Source organism: Cuculus canorus, chromosome 9, assembly GCF_017976375.1.
Source record: "Cuculus canorus isolate bCucCan1 chromosome 9, bCucCan1.pri, whole genome shotgun sequence".
Classification (NCBI taxonomy): domain Eukaryota; kingdom Metazoa; phylum Chordata; class Aves; order Cuculiformes; family Cuculidae; genus Cuculus; species Cuculus canorus.
This window is the reverse complement of record NC_071409.1, coordinates 25,820,176-25,842,637: the sequence shown is the minus strand read 5'-3', so window position 1 is coordinate 25,842,637 and position 22,462 is coordinate 25,820,176. Positions and strand designations below refer to the sequence as shown.

The 22,462-nt window shown below is 41.4% G+C and overlaps 1 protein-coding gene across 3 annotated transcripts in view; it reads left to right on the top strand.

Moving 5' to 3' along the window:
* Positions 1-22,462, top strand: part of RNF13 (ring finger protein 13) — a 30,971-nt gene that overhangs the window by 3,114 nt on the left and 5,395 nt on the right. For all 3 annotated transcript variants that reach the window (XR_008451159.1, XM_054074001.1, XM_054074002.1), the window contains 8 exons: positions 2,155-2,282; positions 5,013-5,093; positions 8,035-8,160; positions 10,171-10,258; positions 12,058-12,148; positions 13,551-13,656; positions 16,316-16,409; positions 20,479-20,559. Coding sequence is in view for 2 of the 3 variants with exons in the window: in XM_054074001.1 (XP_053929976.1) it covers positions 2,169-2,282; positions 5,013-5,093; positions 8,035-8,160; positions 10,171-10,258; positions 12,058-12,148; positions 13,551-13,656; positions 16,316-16,409; positions 20,479-20,559 (781 nt within the window). In the remaining variant the exon portion in view is untranslated. The remainder of the gene's footprint in view (positions 1-2,154; positions 2,283-5,012; positions 5,094-8,034; positions 8,161-10,170; positions 10,259-12,057; positions 12,149-13,550; positions 13,657-16,315; positions 16,410-20,478; positions 20,560-22,462) is intronic.

The following is a 22,462-nucleotide window of genomic DNA, read 5'->3' as shown; positions in this document are numbered from 1 at the left end:
ATGAAGCACCTACAGTCTACTTTTATAACCTGTTCCCAAATTACTTTAACAGTAGCACTACTGGATCGGGTGTGTTTGCTGTTGTTTTGCATTATGACTGCTTTAATTTTATCTCATTTCAAGTAATTCCCAAATGTGAAGCTGGAAGAACCACTAGAGAGGATCAGTCATCCACCTGTGGACCACGCAGTTCTTTTAAGCTTAGCAATGACAGTGACGAGATCTGGTGCTCAATGCAGTGTGTACTCGCTGCTTGGTTTGTACTCTGAAGTAGGAGGGGTACTGGATCACATGGGTTTTGTGGGGTGTGTTGGAATTTTGAATGTTGGATTTCTTGGCTTCATCTCAGTTAGATGTGAGTTTTTATAAGAGGAATAAGATATTTTCTACTTCTGTGTTGTTGAGGGATTGCCTGCACACAGCTATGTTGTAGCTAAGCTGGAGAGAAATCTGGGGTTCCTTGTAAACAGCTGATCATTGTCTGTTTTGGGACCAGGTGATGACTGTGGCGACAGTACAAAGAGGTATTGTCAGCCAGAACTTGTCAGTGGAGAGCGGGGCTCCTGGTCTTCCACATTAGGTTGTGTCTTTGCAATAGAAGGCATTAGCAGTAAGAGCTAAAGGAGAGGTTCCTTCCTCCCTACACTAAGAATCTGGCTGCTTCTAACAGCGACTACCGTGGGACTGTTCCTTGGGGCCAGAGATTTTCTGGGAATTGGTGATGATCAGGCTGTACACTTCTCTCGGCTCTCCCAGATCAGTAAGTGAAGGGCTGTTGAGGGCTCAGTTATGTTAAGTGTATTTTCATTACTCTTAACGGAGTGTTGGTGCAGAGCATGTTGGGCTGGCACTTGGGTGAAGTTGTACATTGATGTTGAGTTCTATTTTAATAAAATAAAGTTGGTAGAATGTGAGATCTGGAGAAAAGAAAGGGAAATGGTAAAATCAGGAAAGAGGCAAACAAAACAGCAGTTTAATTTTATATATACATATAGGCAAGGCAGTTATCCATCTTATGTTTTGGGATTCCCGTACAGTTCAGAAGCCGTATTGTGCAATCGCCTTTAGTTTGTAGTAGAAGCCGAGGGACCAGTATTGGATTGAATGCCCATGGGTATGCAGTGTTGAGTGTTTTAGTCTAAAGCTTTGCAGAGACATCGTTTCTTGCTGCATTAAACGAGATGTTTGGCCAGTGTTGTGGATTTGCACCATGTTTGTATGCTCGTGGATTATGAGACCATAAATTTGAGACCCCTGTAATAAGTGTGGAAGAAGTTGGCCTCTATCAGACAGGCAATAAATTTTGTGGTCCTAAGGAACAACTGTTATCAGTTCTGAATCGTGTTTGTTGTCTAGATTGGGATTCTCATTGGACCCACAAAAATAACTATTTGGAAGAGACAAGTGGAAAGCAATCTGTAATGCATTGTAAAGGACCCTGAGAGTTTCTGAGCAGAGCAGAGCTGTGGATTATTCTCTTAAATGTTCTCTTAAAGATCTTAAAATTGCACAGGCTTTATGAGAGACCGAATTTGCTCTCCAGACCAGGAGTCCCATTCGAGCATTTGCAGCTCTCACTGAAACTGCCAGAACTAGTTTGTGTCTGTTACCTGTTGGTAACACTGGTTTTGCCAGTTTATGTTTAGAATAAATGCTTTTAGTAGAACAACTCCAGTACATGAGGAATTTTTGCTGATTTTGATTGATGCTAGGAGAAGGGAAGATTAAAATTAAGAATGTTTAAGGACAATTAATACTGTGTGCACATTCATTCCCATATATCGCTTGTATTCTCGTGTGCAGCTCAAAGCTTTTTGAAGTGCTACTGTTTTTGAGGTGCTCAGGGATCTGGTTTAGTAGTAGACAAGTACAGGTGGACTTAATGATCTCATAGATCTTTTCCAACCAAACAATTCTACGATTCTATTGCAATTTTTGTGTTTTAGGCACACGTTCCCATGGAGGTTATGTGCTCTTAGTGAAGGGGACTTCTATCTCTAAAATAATCATACCAATCAAAGATTGCTTGGTTCTCAGAAGTAAACATAGGGTAACAGTTTGCATACTTCTTTAGAAGATGCCAGCTGATAAGAACCCAGTAAAATGACAGAGGAAAATATCTGCTCTATGCCCTGACTCTCTGTTTTGTTGCAGGTATTAATTAAACCATGCTGCTGTCAATAGGAATGCTGATGCTGTCTGCCACCCAGATATACACTATTCTGACAGTTCAGTTGTTTGCTTTCCTGAATCTTTTACCTGTGGAGGCAGATATTTTAGCAGTAAGTATGAGAATATTTTTTTTTTGCATAGGTGAAATCTCTATAAAAATGAATCTAGCTTTAAACTTTTCTGTTAATGAATCAGTTAGTGAAATAATTGTACTGAGTTGCTTGGAATGGAATTGCCTTAACAGTTCAATAAAAACATGAATTATGCAAGTCAGGTGAGCTCACAGATGATGTGAGTCCAAATACCATGACTGAAAGCACTCAATTCCCTTAGTGATTTAAAAAGTTCCAGTCTGATCAAATACCCTATAGGGCCTTATACCCCTGTTAAAAGAATTACATCGTTAGTTGGTTTAGACAGCAATTTAAGCTTTGATGATGGATTCCACTTGTAAGGTAACGGTGTATAAAGAAATTAAGCAAAATAATCTTTGGCCATTATGATCTCTGTGTGTGCCGAGGGCCTGGTCAGCACAGTTTTTGTAGATGTCACGCCTAGGCATATTTTTTTAATAGCTGATAATCTCTGCTATCATTAAGAATAATATTTTTAGAGTGGGTGGAATTTTAAATGCTCAGGCTAATGAACAGTATAATGAATAGAGTCAGTGTTAAAAGTTGTGGCAGGGCTATTTATTACTAGGTTTATGTATTGTGTAGTCTTAGAGAGGAAGTTATGTCTGTCTAGGATAGAGCTTAAACCACTAAAATAATGCAACCCAAGTACTCAAGTCTCTCTTCTCAGCTAGTTACCGTGATAGGCAGGAGAGCTCTCAATACCATATCAATTAATTTAGGAGAAGAGCAGCAAATCTTTGAAGTTAAGGGTTAAGTGGTAATGTGGGGTTGCTGAATACTGAATTGTTATTTGGATCTTTGTGTTGTAACTATTGTATTATTACCTTTTGCAGATAAAAACTTTAAGAAACAATTAATGCAGCTAGATAATTGCTTTATTGTGGAACTGACATCACCATTCTATTGTGACATTTTAAACTGACTTTCTCCTGTAAACCTGTTTCCCCCCTTCTTCTCTCACAAATCCCATGCTTCCTCTTTTCATAATAAAACCCCTAGTTTTCATTCTTGAGACTTCCTCCTTTAGAAAAAAAAACAAAACAAAACCCCCACCAACATCAAAAAAAGAAGACATTTTGGAAATTTAGTTTAATTTCTTTTATTTAATCTTCCGTGTGTGGCGTTCTTTTATTCTTAGATCTGTAACTTCCAAATATCTATTCCAAGAATATCTTTAAAGTAGGATCAGCAGAGATGTGCTAGACACAAATTAAAACTCTGCTGTGAGAAGGAGCCAGTGCAAAGCTTAAGGGATACTTGGAAGAAGAGGGAATGTTTGCATACTGTGTCACATGAAATTGAAGGCATACAGATAGCATCTAATCTTGAAAGATTTCATGGTTTAATGATTGCCTGTTTGCAGAGCAAAATTCCACTTGAAGTTTTGCGTTCACCAACAAAAGAAATTCTTCCTTTCCCTACTGATTTAGATGTACTTTTATGCTTTTGTGTTCTCACATAGTTGCAGCCTCAAGTAGAAGGATTATGTTTGTGTATGTATATACATGTATATGAAGGCACCATTGGTTATTTCTTAAATAAGGGGTAAAAGGAAGTGGGTTTGTGTTCGACTGCATAAATTGTGACTTGCTAAGGCATTCAAGGGAAAATTTATTGTACACAAGCTCAGGAAGAACATTTTCAAGTAGGTAGATGAGCAAATAGCGAGGGTGGAGGAGGGCAGCATCCTGGTGCAGGGTTGTGCTGTGTAGCGATGGAATGGAAGATCAGGAGGAAAGGCTTGATGAAGCAGGTTGGTTACAAAGAACAAAGTTTCCTTTACATTTAGCTCCATCCTTACTTCTTTCCCCCTTTTTTTGTTGAAGTTGGTGGGAAGGAAACTCTTTGAAATGTTGTTCTTTGAAAGAGTTAAATCAAGATTGTGATTTTAAACTATAGTTTGAGTTCCACTGTCTAAGTCTCACTATTGGGAGATGTTTTGTCCATCTGAAGGGAGGGATAAGATCCTTACTTGGCCCTCTTGTGTGACAACTGGATGAGACAATGAATGGGCAAGTAGTTAGGAGTCATTAAACTTGACTAATACTTATTAACTGGTGTGTGTTCAAAGCAGTTACTGTGTAACTCACCTTTAGCAGGGACTAATGTCTTTTAATGGAAATAATTTCAGTATACGTACAGTTTACACTTTTTTTCTTGTATGGATCTGCATTGGTTAGGCATGTCACATTGCTAAGAAAGACAAACAAGGAAAGGAGAAACAGCTTCCACAGGTTTATGGTCTTTACAGTATTCCTCTGTTTTGAAATGAAAGCTTGTACAGAACAAAACTGTGGAGCTATTTTTTGGCTGCTGACCTGAATGCATAGCAGGCAGTTGAGAAGGGATAACATCAGCAGACTGTTCTCCACCTACAGAAAACCACCTATTAAAAACTGTTTCTTCAGCCAATCTTGTGTTGTTTGAATGGTAGAAAGTAGAAGGAAAGATTTATCATATAGATAATTGAACAAAAGCTCTATTACTTGCTTGTTTTGACAAATAGATAAGAAAAGAACGATATTGCCATGAGAGTGGAAGAAGCAATTTTGTGATTTCATGGACACAGTCATAAGAGTTCCTATGTCTGATAAATATTTGAATCTAAAAAATTACACAATGTTGTTTTATTTCTCTGCATGCTTGTTACCTATTTGTCTCTTGTTGCAAATCTGAATTTTCTTTAAAATTTCTTTGTCTTAGTATAACCTCGAAAATGGAACCCAGACCTTTGATGATCTCCCTGCTAGGTTTGGCTACAGACTTCCAGCAGAAGGGCTGAAGGTAAAAAAAGTACAAAAATATATATATATATCTCCAAATATATACATAGAGAGAGAACTGTGTCTGCTGAACACTTCTGGAAACTAATAAAAGATAAAAGTTAAATGAATATAGTACTGAGGAAGAATAAATACACAACTGAGTGATCCACTGCTCAAGCAAAACAGGCGTGCAGAGGGTCCGATACAAACTGTTGCCTGTGAAAAGGAGATTCCTCTCCTAAGAAGGGAACGTTCGTAATCAGAACTTTTGTATGTGAGACAGAACTTGCTGAACGTTTTTAATAAGTAAATAAATTAAAAATAGCTGAATAATGGAACCCAGTTTTTTACTTGTGTGAAGTTCAGGTTTCATTTCTGTTTTGTTATTGTGGAAGTGGCTGCATGGAGCCATTTTTGTGGCACTGACTTGTTTGGCTGTCACCATGAACGGCGCATGAGTCAGTATTTATGCTTGAGATACATATGCTTTTATTTTGTATAAGGATTCTGAGCTGTAAATATCTTTAGGCAGACTGCCTTCCAGGTTCTGCTCTCATTTCCATACCTACGGGGACAGAGCTGCTTCCTAATCCTTGTCTGTAGCCTCTGCGGCCCCCAAACGTGAGTTCTGCAGCACCCTTGGTGTTGCAATGCTTGTGAGTAAACAGTATGCAAACCATGAGGCTGATGTGGAGGCATGAGGTTGGATTACTCTCCGATGGTATGCTGTGCTTTTAATCCCAAAGAGGAATTAACTGCTGTAGGAATTCCTGTAACTCTAAAAATTCCCCTGCAAACAAAACTTTAAGAACATTTGTTTTCGTGCCCAATGAGTTTTATCATGGGAGAAGTGTTGTTCAAGCTGTATCATTGTTTACGGACTATATTGAGAAACAGAGGGCGATTAAGTGATTTGCCTCAGTAGTGAGCCAATTTAATACATCAAAAATAGATCTAAGGAGCTTTGATTGTAACCTTTAACTGTTGGGGAGCTTTGTGTCTTAGCTAAGGGAGATGTTGTTATCTATGTAGAAATAATTAGTTTTAGTTCTGAGTATAATACTAAAACTTTGCATTAAGATTTTAATTACTGTTAGTTGAAATAGGATGAAAATGTTGTACTTTTTCAATGCTTGTGATTAATAAATATGCAACTTCTAAAACAGGATCTGTCAGATTCTTTAGCAACTGGTGCCAAAGCATAAAAGTAGGTGCTTTTTGCTTCTGTGTCCTAGTCTTAAAGTGGTCAGTTGTTTGTGCCTGCATCCTTAAGAGAACAGGCCCACAATTAATGATATCTAAGAGCGTGATAGCACTAAGTAAAATCCAGTCCAGTCATGTGTGTGTGCATTCCTTGAATGGCAACTTGGCTTTGTGTGATTTGTGCAGTTGGTTCCACACACAGCACTTGTGTTAAAAAGAATAAATACTTTGCGTGAAACTGCGTAACGTAGGTAGTGTTTGGTGTGTGAATCAGGGGAACCTTAGGAATCTAAATTTGCCTGTTAGCAAATCAGTGTAGAATTTGCAGTGGATATCGCTTTTAATTGTTACAGACTGTGTGATGTTGTGCCTGTCACCACAGAGTTGGCAAGGGAGAGAGTGCTGGTTGTGCCTTCTCTGCCAAAAGCGATATTAGCATTACAAAAAGCTATTCCTCAAAACAAAATTGCTTAAAACCTTTATGAATGTTATATACTTATGGATAAAATGTATATAAAGTACATTTAAACTGACAATTTATATTTAAATTACATGTATTTTATATAAACTGACAGTTTATATGCTTTTAAATATAAATATATGTAATAATAATTACTTATACACATATGACAACATGTTGTTATGAAGCTGACATTGAAAACTGAGAGTTTAAAGCTCTCAGATATATCTAGACCTTGCAAAGGAAGCTGTTTTTCTGAAGAGCCGTATTTCAAACGAAGGGGATACAACGCCTCCTCTAGGCGTGTGGTCTCGGTTTTTCTGTATCTTGGTAATCAAAATCTGTGGAGAGACTGACAGAGGGAATCTAATTAATATCAATCTAATTAATAAAGCGGCTCCTTTTCAGGCGATCTAGAGATTTGACCGAGGAAGCAAGCATATTCTATTAGGGAAGGAGGAGGCCTGCTCTCTTTAGGGCTAGAACAACTAGCATTGTGCAGTATGCATGATGTTATTCTGGCCTTTGTCTTGCATAAATTTCCATATCAGCAGTGTTCGCGCAGCATTTGCAGTAGCGGGAAGAAAGTTCCAGGGTGCAGGTGACCCTGAAGTCACGATGTCATGGTGAGGGGCTGGTGTCCTCTGAGAAAAGCTATAGAAGTTTTCAGGAGCTATTAAAGCCCAAGGTCAGAGAGCATTTAGCGGTGGAATGCTAACACATTCACCTGAAACCAGACCAAAGATTCCTTCAGGATTGGTGTTGCCAAGACTTCCTGCCCGTGTAAATGGTTTGGCTGTAACAGATTTGATGTGCTGTAGTCTTTGTCTACCTGAGCAAACCAGCAGTGTTGGTGTCACACACGTAACTCTCTTCAGTTTCCTGTTTTAATTGCTAAGTATTACATTTGTGTTCATGCTTTTTAGGCTCTCGGACGTTGATTTTCCTTGTGAGACTCCCTATGTCTTAGGGTGAAGCTCCACCGTGTTAATGTAGTATTTGCAGTCCTCTTAATATTGAGTTTTTCTGCACAGGCTGAGTTTTAAGCATCAGGTGATGTAACTGGAAAAACTCTTCTTTCTAGAAAGAAAGATTCTTTACAGCCAAAGATTCTGATGAATCAAAATAGTCAGGGACGTGGCAGTGATCTTGCTGTGATATAGGACTGAGTTGATAATAAGTATTTGTGTAGCTGTACGGTGTATGGAAAGGTACAGTTTTCTTTCCTTAGGCTGGTCTGACAACCCTTTTGTTAAGACAAAGAGAAATGAAGCACCTGTTTGTATTCCTTTTTTAGGGATTCCTAATAAATTCAAAACCAGAGAATGCGTGTGAACCGATAGCCCCGCCTCCACTGAGAGACAACTCCTCTAGTGCTTTTATTGTGTTAATTCGAAGGCTTGAGTGCAACTTTGATGTCAAGGTAAGATTTTCAATTCTGCCTCCACTCTGTTTCAAGGTTTTAAAGAATTGACTGGTGCTTCAGAAAAACATCTATATCTGACAGCACGGTGGATACTGGTGTGAAGGGAACGAAGAATTTTATTGTCTACAGGCAGATAGAGTAGTGTTGTAGTATGATTTAGTTTAAGGCTACCTTACATGGTGAAAAAGGGTGACGGCTGCTGCAGTTTTATAATAGGAAACATTCAGTAGCAATATCAGCTTTCCTTGCTGGTTAGACTTTGCTGCTGGCCATCACAGGTGAGATAGGGAATGGAGATAAAGATAGAAGCACCCAAAATCTGCAGACCACTTTCACAGTTTGTTTTTGTTTCTAATAGCTGGATTATCTTGTGGCTCACATTTTGATCCCAGAAACAACGGTAGTGTCACAACTGATGGATGGGGAGAGGAGATAGTGTGCTGCTGGGAAGAAACGGGCACAAGTAGCAGAATGGGGATGTTTTAGATAGGTGCAACGGCTAAATGTTATATTATGAAGTATTTATATTATAAAAATTTTGACATGCAGCTGAAGTAAAGTATTTTCTGTGTTACTTTAAAAATACGAAATTAGAACTATTTGTGTGTGGCTTGAAAACTTGATTTTCTTGAAAATGACCCTGGTGTATCGGGCAGGAAAAGATGTCTTAAGGGAAACAGGGCTCTTCAATTTCTTCTTAACTTCATGAGGTGGAAGGAGATCCAGCAGTGTTGGCCGCTGTGTGGTATGTTTGGTTCTGTGGTGGTGTGGTTAAACATGTGGATTCCACCCAGGCTGTAGATCCAGCTGTAGAGGCAGCTCACAGCTCACGTGATCTCCCTGCACATTAGACTCTGGAGTGACACACTGGGAATCCTGTCACCACGGGTCTGTATGGCTTCATGGTAAAAGGAAGGTTGAGTGTGTACTGGTCTTTTTCACGTCCTTTTTGCCTGTCTGATTGCTGCCTGTAAACAGCGTTCATAGAATCACTAGGTTGCAAAAGACCTGTTAGATCGTTGAGTCCAACCATTTCTATCAGCCACTAAACCATATCCCTGAGCACCTCAAACCTGTTACTGCTGAAAACAACGGTAAAGGATCAGGTCAGAATTTTTCTAGTGGGTAAGTCTTTAATCAGAAATTCAGCAAATGCTTGTTTGCTGAAAACAACTTGTCGGCGTTGACTGAGCTGTCAGCTTTTTTATTCTGGTGCTAACCTTGAAAAAACACTTCTGTGTTCCTGGTCATGGTATTCCACATTCTGAGAAGTGTTGGAAAGCTGCTGTTTTTGCTGTTGCGCAGCATGCGGGAAGGCTTTGTGTTTCAAGCTTGACCTAAAGACCCTTTTTTTAGAACAATCGGTGGAAGTTCTCCAGCTTTTCAACTCTTGTGTGTTGTGATTGTTTCTCTTGAGAAGCTGGGGGGCGTGGTGTGAATGTATGTATATATATAGGGGGGGGGTGTGTGTAGGTTGGGGTGGATATGGATATATATAGGGGGTGTGTGTACGTATGTGCCTATACACATATACTTGGACCATAGGCTTTGCTTGTGCTGACGAAACCTTCAGATGTTTATCTGAGACAGAACTGACACACAATATGTTTGTAGTTTAGTACCCACATTTCTGGTTTTAGACTTTTCCATGTGATTTCACAAGGTATCAAGTGGAAATTCCTGATTTACCAATATAATTTAGCACTTTCATTTTCAATGATCATCAAATATTATTTTTATCTACCCATAGGAAATTTCTAATCCTGTTTTTAATATATGCAAACTGTAGACAGTATTGATGATTTTTCAGGAACAATAACATAATTACTTGAGTGCAAGAACAAATACCGTGATGTTATTTTGAAAGAGGTCATTTGTTTTATCAGTGCAAATGAAGTTGTACTAATACTTATAACATCCTCTAAGTTAAAAATATTAGAGAGGACAGGTAGGTTGCTGTGTTTTGAGACTGTAGACTTTCTAATAAGGACTTTGTGTGACTTCTAGGTATTAAACGCACAGAGAGCTGGATACAAGGCAGCTATAGTTCACAATGTTGATTCGGATGACCTCATAAGCATGGGATCCAACGACAGTAAGTACAGGTATCACTTCTTCTCTCCTGTTTGAAAATCATTTTACCCACCAGAGTGGACAATATGAAAATCAATATCAAACAAAACCAACCAAAGAACAAAAAGAAACCCCCCACAAAAAAAAACCCAAACAAACAAAAACATCAAAAAAAAAAACCACTCAAAAAAAACTCCGCACCAACCAGAATTCCTCCTGCTGTTAATGTTTTAAAATTGGAGATATTTGTATAAGGACATGTGTGTATACTTCAGTGTTATTTGTGGCATTAAGTTTGTACATTCTTTGAGCATTTTCCTTTACATTTTAGTTCAACTGTTCTGGGTTAAATGGTTAAGTTTATGAGAGATTTATATGGCAGATGTGGAAAATAGCTGATGTGTTGTTAAGTAAGTAAAAATATAGGGAAAGTAGAAAAACTTACTGGAAGGAAATCAAACCTTAAAATGTGACTTTCTTAGTGTTTATTAGTGATTCCATTTTGTTGTTACTGTTGTGTATATTTTTCTCTTCCTTTGGGCAAATGGTTTCTAATTTCATGTGAATACAGATGATGTGCATATGTGTTCCATTGGAAAAATTGTTTGGAGAACAGTGCACCATTTTCTGATTGATTCTGGTGCCAGATGTTCCAATTTTAACCTTTGATGGAGCAAATATGCTCATCTTGTAATCTGGGCAAAATATTTGGTTTGGTTTATGGTATGGGTTTGGTTTATGGTATATGTTTTTTGTGCTACGGTGTTGTTATGAATTTCTTTTGGCACCTCTTTATTTTGTCCAGTTTTTGAGCTTGCTCAGTACGGAACCCGAACATGAATGAGAGCAAAAAAAGTCTTTGCAAGTGGAAACACCATTGAGTAAACTAGGAAATGAACTTTCAGCAAACTGAATGGCAGCTGAGTAGCCCGGAAAGCAGTGTGAAAGTGGTTTTAATGAATTCACAAGGCGCAAGAATCTTATTTTCAGATTGCACTGAGAAATCAAAGCGTAGGACAAGGTGACGGCAAGTGCAGACTTGAGTAGCGTGAGGTGACATGAAGCCATGTGTGCTTTTGCCTTGGGGAACTGGGATACTTTGATACTGACTAAACTCAAGATACTTTGACCCTTAAATGTGAAGCATAAGTCATAGGTGAAAATCAATATGAAGTGAAGCCCAGGAGATGGTTTTCTAGAATATGGGATTTATCTTTCATAATAATTCCTCATTTGAGATGCATCTTTTATGCTGCTTATTGCCTTCATGAGTAAGCAGAGAAGGGGAGAGTTCCCTCCGGTTTCTGGGGACTGAAATAAAAACGTGGCCTTGGTTCATTCTCTTCTTTCTTCCTTTTGACCTTCTCTGGCCCTAGCAATTCCCAGTGTATTCATTTATGTTTAAGGTGAAAAGGAGGGAAGAAAGTTTAATTTAAATTTACAGTACAGGATGAAAGAGTCATATGAGTTGCCAGAAATTCTGGAAATGAATGGAGTTGTGTGACTTTATCAAGTGTCCGAGTAAGAATGATGTTCGGTTAAACTTACTCTGATAACTCCTTTTGCCAAAATGTATTGGTTTTGTGCTCCCTTTAAGTATTCCATTAAGATTTTTAATTTCTATATCTGCAATAAAATTTCTAGGTATTCGTTAGGAAATAATACCACTTCTACATAAAGATGTAGAATGCATGTGCATCAATCGGTGTGTCACTACATTAAAATACATCTTCACATTGTGATGGACTCACAATGTTCAAGTCTTGTGCCTTAAGATGTCTGCCTAATAATAGTTTTATTTTCCTGCCTTCTTTAATGCAGTTGAGATTTTAAAGAAGATTGACATTCCTTCTGTCTTTATTGGCGAGACATCAGCTAATTCTCTTAAAGAAGAATTTACTTATGAGAAGGGGTGAGTACCTCACATGCATCTGTGTTATTCCTTGCTTTAAGTCATTGCCTCTTTAATGTTCATGGATTTAAAATAGGATGCTGTGATGGCAGACACTATAGGTATCCCAGGAGAAGCTTTGTGCCTGAGAGCAGTGGGCAGAAAGCATTTTTCAAATGAATTGGTTTCCTGCAAGAGGATTTCTACACATTTAACAAATGTTACTGAAATTTAATTTTCATATAATGTTAAATGCATGAGTTTAGCTGATGATCTCAGCAATGCATCTAGAGAAAAGCCAGAGAGGGGCTTTTTACAAGGGCCTAGAGTGATAGGATGAGGGGGAATGGTTTTAAATTGGAAGACAGAAGACTTGGATTAGACATTAGGAAGAAATTTTTCATGCTGAGGGTGGGGAGGCCCTGGCCCAGGTGGCCCAGAGCAGTGGTGGCTGCCCCATCCCTGGAGGGGTTCCAGGCCAGGTTGGGTGGGACTTGGAGCCCCTGATCCAGTGGGAGGTGTCCCTGCCCATGGAACTGGATGGGCTTTAAGGTGTCTTCCAACCTAAACCATTCTGTGATCGCAGAAATGGTTTGTCAGAGAATGCGTATTTCAGACCTAAGAGGGTGTTCTTTTTACAGTTTGTGTCAGTTCCCGCATATTGTTTGATATCATTACTCTAGCGCTCCTGGTTCTTCAGGTCTCTGTCTTTCACAGAATTGATCAGAACAAATAGATTGTGTCATTCTTGAGTAGACACCTTGCTGATGCAACTAACTGATAAGTCAAATATGGCTCCATATGTGTAGTGGTTATAGATCTGGTATCGCACTTGTATATTGTAATTTCTCAGGGGTTTCTGACTGCATGTGCCAACAAAATAATGGGATTTTACTTCCTTGAGTATCAATAAATATATTATTCAGATACCAGATTTCCAGCTTCGTATCAGGTCCTCTAGGAAGATTTTTGGTTACTGGACTGTAGTTTGACTCTCCAGAGAGTGAAGGGTGCACTTCACCATGCTTCATGATTTGAGTCTACGCCTCCCGTATAACCCAAAGTGCTTTAGTAAACAAGAATGACTTCACACTCTCTTGATAGTCATGTTATTTTTCTCATTCTGCTATGCAAACAGCTATAAGGTGTTTTCCTGGCTGCTTTAGATTTATTTCTGACTGAAGTCAGTAAGTAGTTTTAACTCCAAGCATCTTCTAAGAAATATTGTTTTATCTTTTTATTTAATTTGCATTACATTATGAGGGTATGAGCTGAATTTTCTGTGTTGTGCACAGGTAGGTACTCCTTTAGTGTCTCTAGTGATAGTCTTTTCTTTTATTCTTTTTCATTGCATTTTATTCCTCAATTCAATGTTTATTGAATTCTAACCTATTTAGAAAGTGTTATCTTTTTCTTCCCACAGTGGCCATGTTGTGTTAGTCCCAGAGTTCAGTCTTCCTTTGGAGTACTACTTAATCCCCTTCCTAATAATAGTAGGGATCTGTCTTATTCTCATCGTCATATTTATGGTAAGTTCCTTCTTGTAATAAAAGCATTTTTCAAACAGATCATCACAGAACTGTCACTGGAGTTTAATGAAAGGATGTACTAATGGAATCGTAGAATCGTGAAATGGTTTGGGTCGGAAGTGACCTTAAAGCTTATCCAGTTCCAATCCCCTGCCATGCGTAGGGATGTCTCCAACTGGACCTCTCGTCCCTCCCCAGCTTTTCTGTAGCCCCTTTCAGGTACTGGAAGGCTGCTCTAAGGTCTCCTGGGAGGGACTTTTTCCCAGAGCACAGAGTGATGGGATGAGGTGAATGGCTTTAAATCGGAAGGGGGAAGATTTAGGTTAGACATTAGGAAGAAATTCTTCATAATTAGGGTGGACAAGGCACTGACACATGTTGCCCAAAGGTGTTGTGGCTGCTCCATCCCTGGAGGTGTTCCAGGCCAGGTTGGATGGGGCTTGGAGCCCCTGGTCCAGTGGGAGGTGTCCCTGCCCATGGCAGGGGAGTGGAACTGGATGGGCTTTGAGGTCCCTTCCAACTCAAACTATACTGTGATTCTATTGAACAAAGCAGAAGTGATCAACTAGAGGTGGTGTAAAATCCACCAGTGCTTTGCCTGACCTTCTAGTGATAACCTCAACATAGAGGACTTCTCAGTTAATCAGGTGAATGTGTGGCCCTGTCATATCCTCAAGGTCCACAGTTTCAGATAAGGAGACATTGTATTTTTAAAGAGAGTGGTCAACAGGGATAATATCCTGTGAACATTTGTTGTTTCCGGACCATTAGTACTCCAAGCTGAGCTTCACTGTCTGCTTATAATGCACCTGAGTTGAAACTTTCAAACATAGCATTGTTTATCTAGGAACTGAAATGAAGAAGGCCATGAAAGGGACAGTGGTTATCATTTCAGAAATCATAAGTACTGGCTTTGCATCGCATCAGAATACACTGTGAAGGACTGACACATCATCTTTCAGAAGAGATACTGATTGGGGAATGAAGAGAAAGGCAGTCAGAATGGTTATGGGGCCTCTTGTTTAAAGAGAGATTTTGAAGGTTACCATGGAAGAGAAAGTTGGAGCATAGCGGGGGACACAGGGAAACTGTAATCACGAGGAGTGTGAGCTTGGCTGCTACCAGGACCACCGCTCTGGGAATTCAGAAATAAGAGACTCGCTTTGCTCTCAGGATGTTTCTTCATATTTTGCTTCAGAGATTTTCACCAGTTTAGCTGCTTTTGCTTGTAGATGATATTAACTGAGTGGCAAAAATTCCTTGTGGACGTCAGTACTGTCACCTTCAGGCCAAGAACGGAACTGAATCACAGATCACTTTGCACCAGTCACTTTAACAAGGAACTGGAGTTCTGTAGCAATAACAAGGCTAATCCCGCTGAAAGGCCACCTCTCCCTAGAGTTGCAGATTTTTCCCTCACTATGAATACAGCAGGTTTCTGCATCCATTTCCTTTGGAGTTTATTTTTAGCAAAGCTTTTGGTACTCTTTTTACAAGATGCTGGATAAAATGCCCGCTGTAAAGCTAGATGTGTACGCAAAGCAGTGAGTGAGCGGCTGGCTAAAGGGACGGGCTCAAAGCATTGTAGTAAACGGGGTGACCTCTGGCTGGCAGCCAGGCATTAGCGGTGTTCGTCAGGGTTCAGCTTACAGCCAGTTCTTTTCAGTGCTTCTATCGCCTGGACACGGGAGTTGAGTGCACACTACGTTTGCCGACAATGCCAGATTAGATGATATTGGTTCCCTTGAGCATAGAGAGGCCTTAATAGAGAGATCCTGATAGATTAGGGCATTGGATAATTAATTGGTGCAGTGAACTTGATCTCTGGGAGGCTCCAGGTTGGATTTAGTCTTCATTAATGTGTGGATTTAGCCATGCTTCTTTCAGAAAGTCTTCTTTTTAACTGATAAATGAATGTGAGGCTCTGATTGTTGCTGAATATCTGAATTACAGTAGGCAGAGTGCAGTTCATGCATGCACTTGATTGTTTATCTGTAAAAAGGGCCTGTATTAAGAGCTTGGATCCAGATAGGCTTAGAAAGTAAAGCCAGGTGTGATACAGAAGGATAAATAGATTTTATTTTGCCAAAACCAATTACAGCTTCAAATGGTCCTGATAACATTTGTCCATAATAGGCATATATGCGTACTTGATTGAAAAGAATATGTAGTGAGGTATATCAGTGCCTTCCAGGTTTTCCTGAAGTGAGAGATATTAATGCTGTTTTGATATTAGTATTTACCTTTTCCACAGCGTAGGTGGGTGTAGAGAACCTCTGCAAATGTCAAAAGATTTGTTTGTGTCTGTTCTGTGGTTAAAGCGGTTTTTTTGTTTGCTTGTAATCATATTCGATAGAGAATGTCATATCACATGCTAGAGTTAGAAACTGCCATTATTTTATGGAGTATGGACATAACTTTTTTCCTCTTTCCAAACAAAGCTTGTGTGTTTTCAATTTCAAGTGCCACGTTTTTTGAGAACATCCTTTAAGCTTGTTTGGCTTCATCCTTGAGTCCAGGAAAGGGAAGAGGTGGTTCAGTTTCAGCTGGGGTTCCCTTTCGAGTGACTTAGTGTGGAAGACTCATAAATCAAAACTTTTATTGTTCTCCTGTTGTTTTAATTTACTGTTCCTGTTGTCTTTCCTGTGTCTGTTTCCAGATCACAAAATTTGTGCAAGACAGACACCGAGCGAGAAGGAATCGACTCAGGAAGGATCAGCTTAAGAAACTTCCTGTGCATAAATTTAAGAAAGGCAAGTGGTTCATTCTTTGTCCGACTCATTAGACCTGCTTGTTTTTAACAGCAAAAACCCTCTAAATTGAGGAGGTTTGTAGTTGGAGATAATTTTGAGTACTCTTGAGAGTTTGAAGTGAAAGCGCGCAGATGGTTTGACTTGACCCTGTTCTCACCGAAACAGAGTAGCTCTTGTTTTTTTAGGGAATTAGAGCAGACGGCATGTGCAGGCTGTGGCTGAGAGTTAAAATGTTGATTAATATACACAACATCGGTACAGAAGTGCCACAAAACTTCCTTGTTTTGCTCTTGGTAGCAGTGACCACAGCAGCCACTCACTGTGAAGCATCATTTCTATTATGTGGAACTCCATCTCTGGAGCCCTAGGCACAGGGAAGGCAGAGACCTGTTGGAGCGGGGCCAGAGTGGGGGGACACAAGTTATCAGAGTGCTGGGCACCTCTCCTGTGAGGACAGGCTGAGAGAGTTGGGGTTGTTCAGCGTGGAGAAGAGTAAGCTGCAGGGAGACCTTAGAGCAGCTTCCAGTGCTGAAGGAGGCTCCAGGAAACCTGGGGATCAGAGTTTTTAGCGCGGTTTAAGGCAATAGGAAAAGAGGGAACGGTTTTAAACTGAAACAGGGGAGATTGAAACGAGATAGAAGGAAGACTTTTTTTATGGTGAGGCCCTGGCACAGCTTGCCCAGGGAGGTGGTGGATGCTCCATCCCTGGAAACATTCCCAGTCAGGTCGGGCAGAGATCTGTGTCAGGCAACTCATGTGCCACTAGTATTTATCAGTTTCCAGACGGATAATCACAGAATCACAGAATAGTTTGGGTTGGAAGGGACCTCAAAGCCCATCCATTCCCACCCCCTGCCATGGGCAGGGACACCTCCCACTGGATCAGGGGCTCCAAGCCCCATCCGACTTGGCCTGGAACCCCTCCAGGGATGGGGCAGCCACCACTGCTCTGGGCAACCTGGGCCAGGGCCTCACCACCCTCATCGGGAAGAATTTCTTCCTAATGTCTAATATAATTCTTCCCTCTTCCAATTTAAAGCCGTTCTCTCTTGTCCTGTCGCTCCAGGCCTTTGTAAAAAGCCCCTCCCCAGCTTCCCTGGAGCCCCTTTCAGTCCTGGAAGCTGCTCTAAGTTCTCCCCTTCTTTGCTCCAGGCTGAACAGCCCCAACTCTCTCAGCCTGTACAAGAAGAAAAGCTAGAAAAAGTGTTTCATTGAAATGACTTATTACTGCATAACACCTGTCAATAGAGAATGTATTTGCCAAGCTACAAAGACCGTGTTAGGGGATATGCCTGGATTCAAGGACAGAACCACTGACTGTTCTTTGCCCTGAAAATTCAGCTTGCATTATTAATGATGTTGCTCTCACTTTGTGCAAAGCAGATGTTCGGTTTGAACAGATACAGAATATTTGTGCAATGTGAGTCAGCCTCCTAAGGGGAAAGAAAAAAGTGTTTTCCTCTGCAGGGTTGACTGAACCTTGCTTTAATGACCTAGTGCTATGGATTTAAAATTAACTCCACAAAATTATCTTAAGCCAATAAAGCTAATATTAATTTTGTTCCCTGTGAAATCTGATCAAAACAAAAATACAAAGTAAATTATGTTGTAAGGAGAAACAAGGAAAAAGTTGCTTCAAGAAAGTCAGTTAATGTCTTTTTCAGTTAGTGGTGTGCACCTGGGCCACTGCCTCCCCACCCTCATTGTAAAGCATTTCCTCCTTATGTCTCATATAAATCTTCCCCCTTCCAGTTTAAAGCCATTCCTTCTTGTCCTCTCACTACAAGACTTTGTAAAATGTCCCTCCCCAGCTTTCTTGTAGCCCCTTCAAGTACTGGAAGGTCACATAAGGTCTCCCCACAGCTTTCTCTTCTCCAGACTGAACAACCCCAACTCTCTCAGCCTCTCCTCAGAGCAGAGGTGCCCCAGCCCTCAGATCATATTTGTAGCTCTCCTGTGAACCTGTTCCAACAGTTCTATACCCTTCTTATGTTGAGGATTCCTGAACTGGATTTTCGGATTCTCTTTCCCCAAAAACTGAGTTTCATGTAATCCTCGAACTCTGCAGTGACCGTGGCAATGTGCTCCACCTCACTGCTGAGTCTCTGGTGGTGTTTGTTAGCTTTCTACAGCTCCCTAGGTGGGGGGAAGGAGGGAAGGGTTGAACTCGATCTTAAAGGTCTTTTCCAACCAAAACCATTCTATGATTCTGTGTAATCTGGGCAGTGCTTTGGGAAGTAATGTTGGAATTGCTGTACAAAAAAATCTAGATGTGTGCTAACCTGTCTTGTATCAGAGGTGACTGTGTGTGAAGCGTGTGTATTGAAAGGTGAACTGAGTGTGTTGGGGATTCTGATTGTGGCCATTAACTCCAGCCCTTGTACACATCAGCCTGGTGCACTAAATCTGACATCTCCAATGTCAAATCTCGGATGGTGTGTAGCAACGACATTTTAGTACAGCAGATAGTCCAGAAAAGACTTGATACGAGTTTCCTTGGGGAGGATTAAGGTGAACCTGTGGGGAACAGGAGCGGAGAATTGAGTTGTGAGGATGACCAATGAGTTAACACTGTGGGACAGATGGGGCTCAGAGTAGGTGGAATTCAGAAGGAACTGGAAGAGGTTGGGAGGACATGGAGAAAGCTACCCTGAGTGGCACTGGAAACAAGATTTGCTATTTCCACCCTTCTTGCTTTTACCTGAAGTGACAAGATCACGGGGTCCTTCTTTCTTTTACGGGGGTCTCTGCCCCCCTGCACGCCTTTCCTTTTGTGTTTTGGTACATGAGAGAGCAAACTTTCTCTGCACATTCTTTCTATGGATCTACATCTCCTTTGTTCCCTGCCTCCTCTGCTGTACGGTAGAACCAGGATCTTAGCTAGCCCTGCAGACAGTGAAAATGCCAAACGCTGAGCAGTGAGAGACAGCAAAGCAGCTGTGAAGATGGGCAACGGGTGTTGGGCTAGGACTACCATTCCAAATACTTGGCCCAAATATGCAGCGAGAGTGACATAGTCCTTTGGGGCCACCCCCAAGGATGTGGGGGCTGTGTCTGGTATGCCCATCCTCTGGGCAAGGTGGGGTTTGATGGGTCTTCTCAGAGATGCTTTCATGGGTGCCTTTACTTAGCGTAAAGGGTGTAAGCCAGAGGCAGGCATCCCGGCACCGCATGCTGACCAGATGACTGCCCTTATGGTAGGATGGACAAATGCGCATTGGATCATTTGACCCTGTAACTACCCAGTCCCTCAACCAACCATGCGCTGGTCAGGTGATAGAAAAGCTCGCAGTGCAGTCGGCTGGCACACGTGCCTCCAGCCGTGTGACAACGAGGACTTCCCCGGGGGAGAGGCGAGCTGGGTCGGACTGATTTCTTTTCTGGTTTGCTGTCGTCTGGGCATCTAAAGAATGTTTCATGGTCTGGAGAGCGAGCAGTGCTAGCAGGCTGCTGCTTGTGAAGAAGCCATGCGGTACTGCACAGGGTTAAGCCTGGAAGGTTCAGTGTCCAAAGTGCTGCTGGCTTAGCAGAAGTACCACCTGGAGATAGCGAGTAGCAGCACTGGTTGTGTTCAAGTGGCAAGATGTGTGTGAAAGAGGAGGTTGTCCAGAGAGGTTGTGGCTGCCCCATCCCTGGAGGTGTTCAAGGCCAGGTTGGATGGAGCTTGGAGCCCCTGATCCAGTGGGAGGTGTTGCAGCATGGGGTATGGACCTGGATGGGCTTTAAGGTCTCTTCCAACCCAAAACGTTCTGTGATTCTTAGTGAATCCTATATTTGAAACCCTTATCCTTTAATAAGAGTGATAGAATATTCTAGAGAGAGCAATGTGCCCAGTTCAAAACATCTTTTATTAACCTGCAGGGGCAGTGAAGGCGTTGTAGTCCTTATAAGGAGAGAAATTTAGCACAGTCAGCTCTGTCACGTCAGAGAACCCGGCCCTGGGCTGGGCACGGAACAGTAACGGTTTCTTCAGCCTATGAAGCTCACCAGGAGAACCCGTGTGGGTGTGTTTGAAAAGCTCTGGTGCAAATCCTTTAAAGTTAAACTAGTTCTCAATTATGTGCTTTAGGAGACGAATACGATGTGTGTGCCATCTGTCTGGATGAATACGAGGATGGAGACAAGCTCAGAATCCTTCCGTGTTCTCATGGTAAGCAGCTGTATTTTAGCTTTAGTACTTGTACTAAAGCAGCTCTCTAAAACACCAGGTCTAAAAATCACAGCGAATGTGTTTGTTAGTTGATTTATAACATTTCTTTTTGTTAATATTCAGGAATGTATTTACAAATTGGGAAAAGTGCATGCCTTTTTTTTTCCTCTTTAAAAGCAAAAAGGTCTAGCGTTCCCACTTTGCTTTTTCCTTTGGATATACACATGAAAGAAAATTTAGGCTTGCCACTGTCCCCTGAATGTCTGCTTTTAATAGGGAAACACATTCTAGAGTTACTTTTTCTTTGAAAACTTGCACTTTCTCCGAGACAATTACACTGTAAAATGTAATTGAGCCATCAGTGACATCGAGATGGAGATGAAGGGCTGTAGTCTGTCCAAAGTCTGTTCTGTAGTCTGAAGCTGTGTTGACCACTGCTTTAACTTGGAAGTCAGTGTTGCCAGTGCAAAACCAGTGGGATATTTGCATTGTGACCAGTCGTGCGCTGTCTGAACAGCCTTTCTCAGGCACAGCCCGCGGCAGAAGGTACATCGAGCAGTCCTGTACATGTCTGCCTGTGAGACAAGGCTGCTCTTCATGCAAGTACAAGGAGTGTTTCAAGAGCTGATACCTAGAAATCTGGGAAAGGCCTGGGCCCAAGCGCACCTCTAAATTTAAACATTTTTTTTGATACAAGCTGTGTAAAAATCTACCAAAAAGATTGAATTCATCCTTCCTAGCTTGAGATCTGCTCTCCACATCCCACTCCATTAACTGTATCACAGCCATTTTGGCTGAGTGCAGCTTTGTCCAGCTTTTTCTCATTAAATTCCTGCTCTGACCAGGCACTGCAACAGCAAATATCACGTCACTAAGAGATTTAATAAAGCAGCAGGTGCTACTCCAGCCTCACATCCACAGCGAGCACTGTAGATGACAGACTGAGCTTTGTAGATTCTCATTCATAAAACACAATTTCAAAACGGCTGACAAAGAAGGAGTTCTCAGAAGGGCAAGAACAGATCCATAGTGTCTGTCCCAGCCAGGGACTGCAAAGTCATCTAGATCTGAGCACTGGTTTCAAAGATTGCTGACGAATATTAAGTAAAATTAAAAACCCCACCAAACAAAAAGCCCCAGATCAGCGCTGTCAGATCCTGTGGAGAACATGCTGCTGACCTGCTGGAACAAATACTAAACCACAAAGATGATCCGAGGGCTGGAGCACCTCTGCAATGAGGAGGCTGAGAGAGTTGGGGTTGTTCAGCCTGGAGAAGAGAAGGCTGCAGGGAGACTCTAGAGCAGCTTCCAGTGCTGAAAGGGGCTCCAGGAAAGCTGGGGAGGGGCTTTTTGTAAAGGCCTGTAGTGACAGGAATGGCTTTAAACTGGAAGAGGGAAGATTTAGATGAGACGTTAGGAAGAAATTCTTCACGATGAGGGTGGGGAGGCCCTGGCCGAGGTTGCCCAGAGCAGTGGCGGCTGCCCCATCCCTGGAGGGGTTCCAGGCCAGGTTGGATGGGGCTTGGAGCCCCTGATCCAGTGGGAGGTGTCCCTGCCCATGGCAGGGGGAGGGACTGGATGAGCTTTGAGGTCCCTTCCACCCCGAACCATTCGGTGATTCTGTGGTTAAACACAATGTGCTTGTCCTTGCACACACCCTCCTCTTTGCCAGATAAAAATCTCTGTTCATAAGCAGAGCGAAGTTTTTATACTGTAAGGAAATCAGTATGTATTGCATATATTCATATGTCACAGATTCTTGTCTATTGGGCATTTTGGACGTAGAATCACAGAATGTTTTCAGTTGGAAAAGACTGTTATAAGAGTGCAGCCATCGATGCAGCCCTGCTAAATCCACCACCAGACTATGTCCCCAAGTATGGCATCTACTTATCTTTTAAAC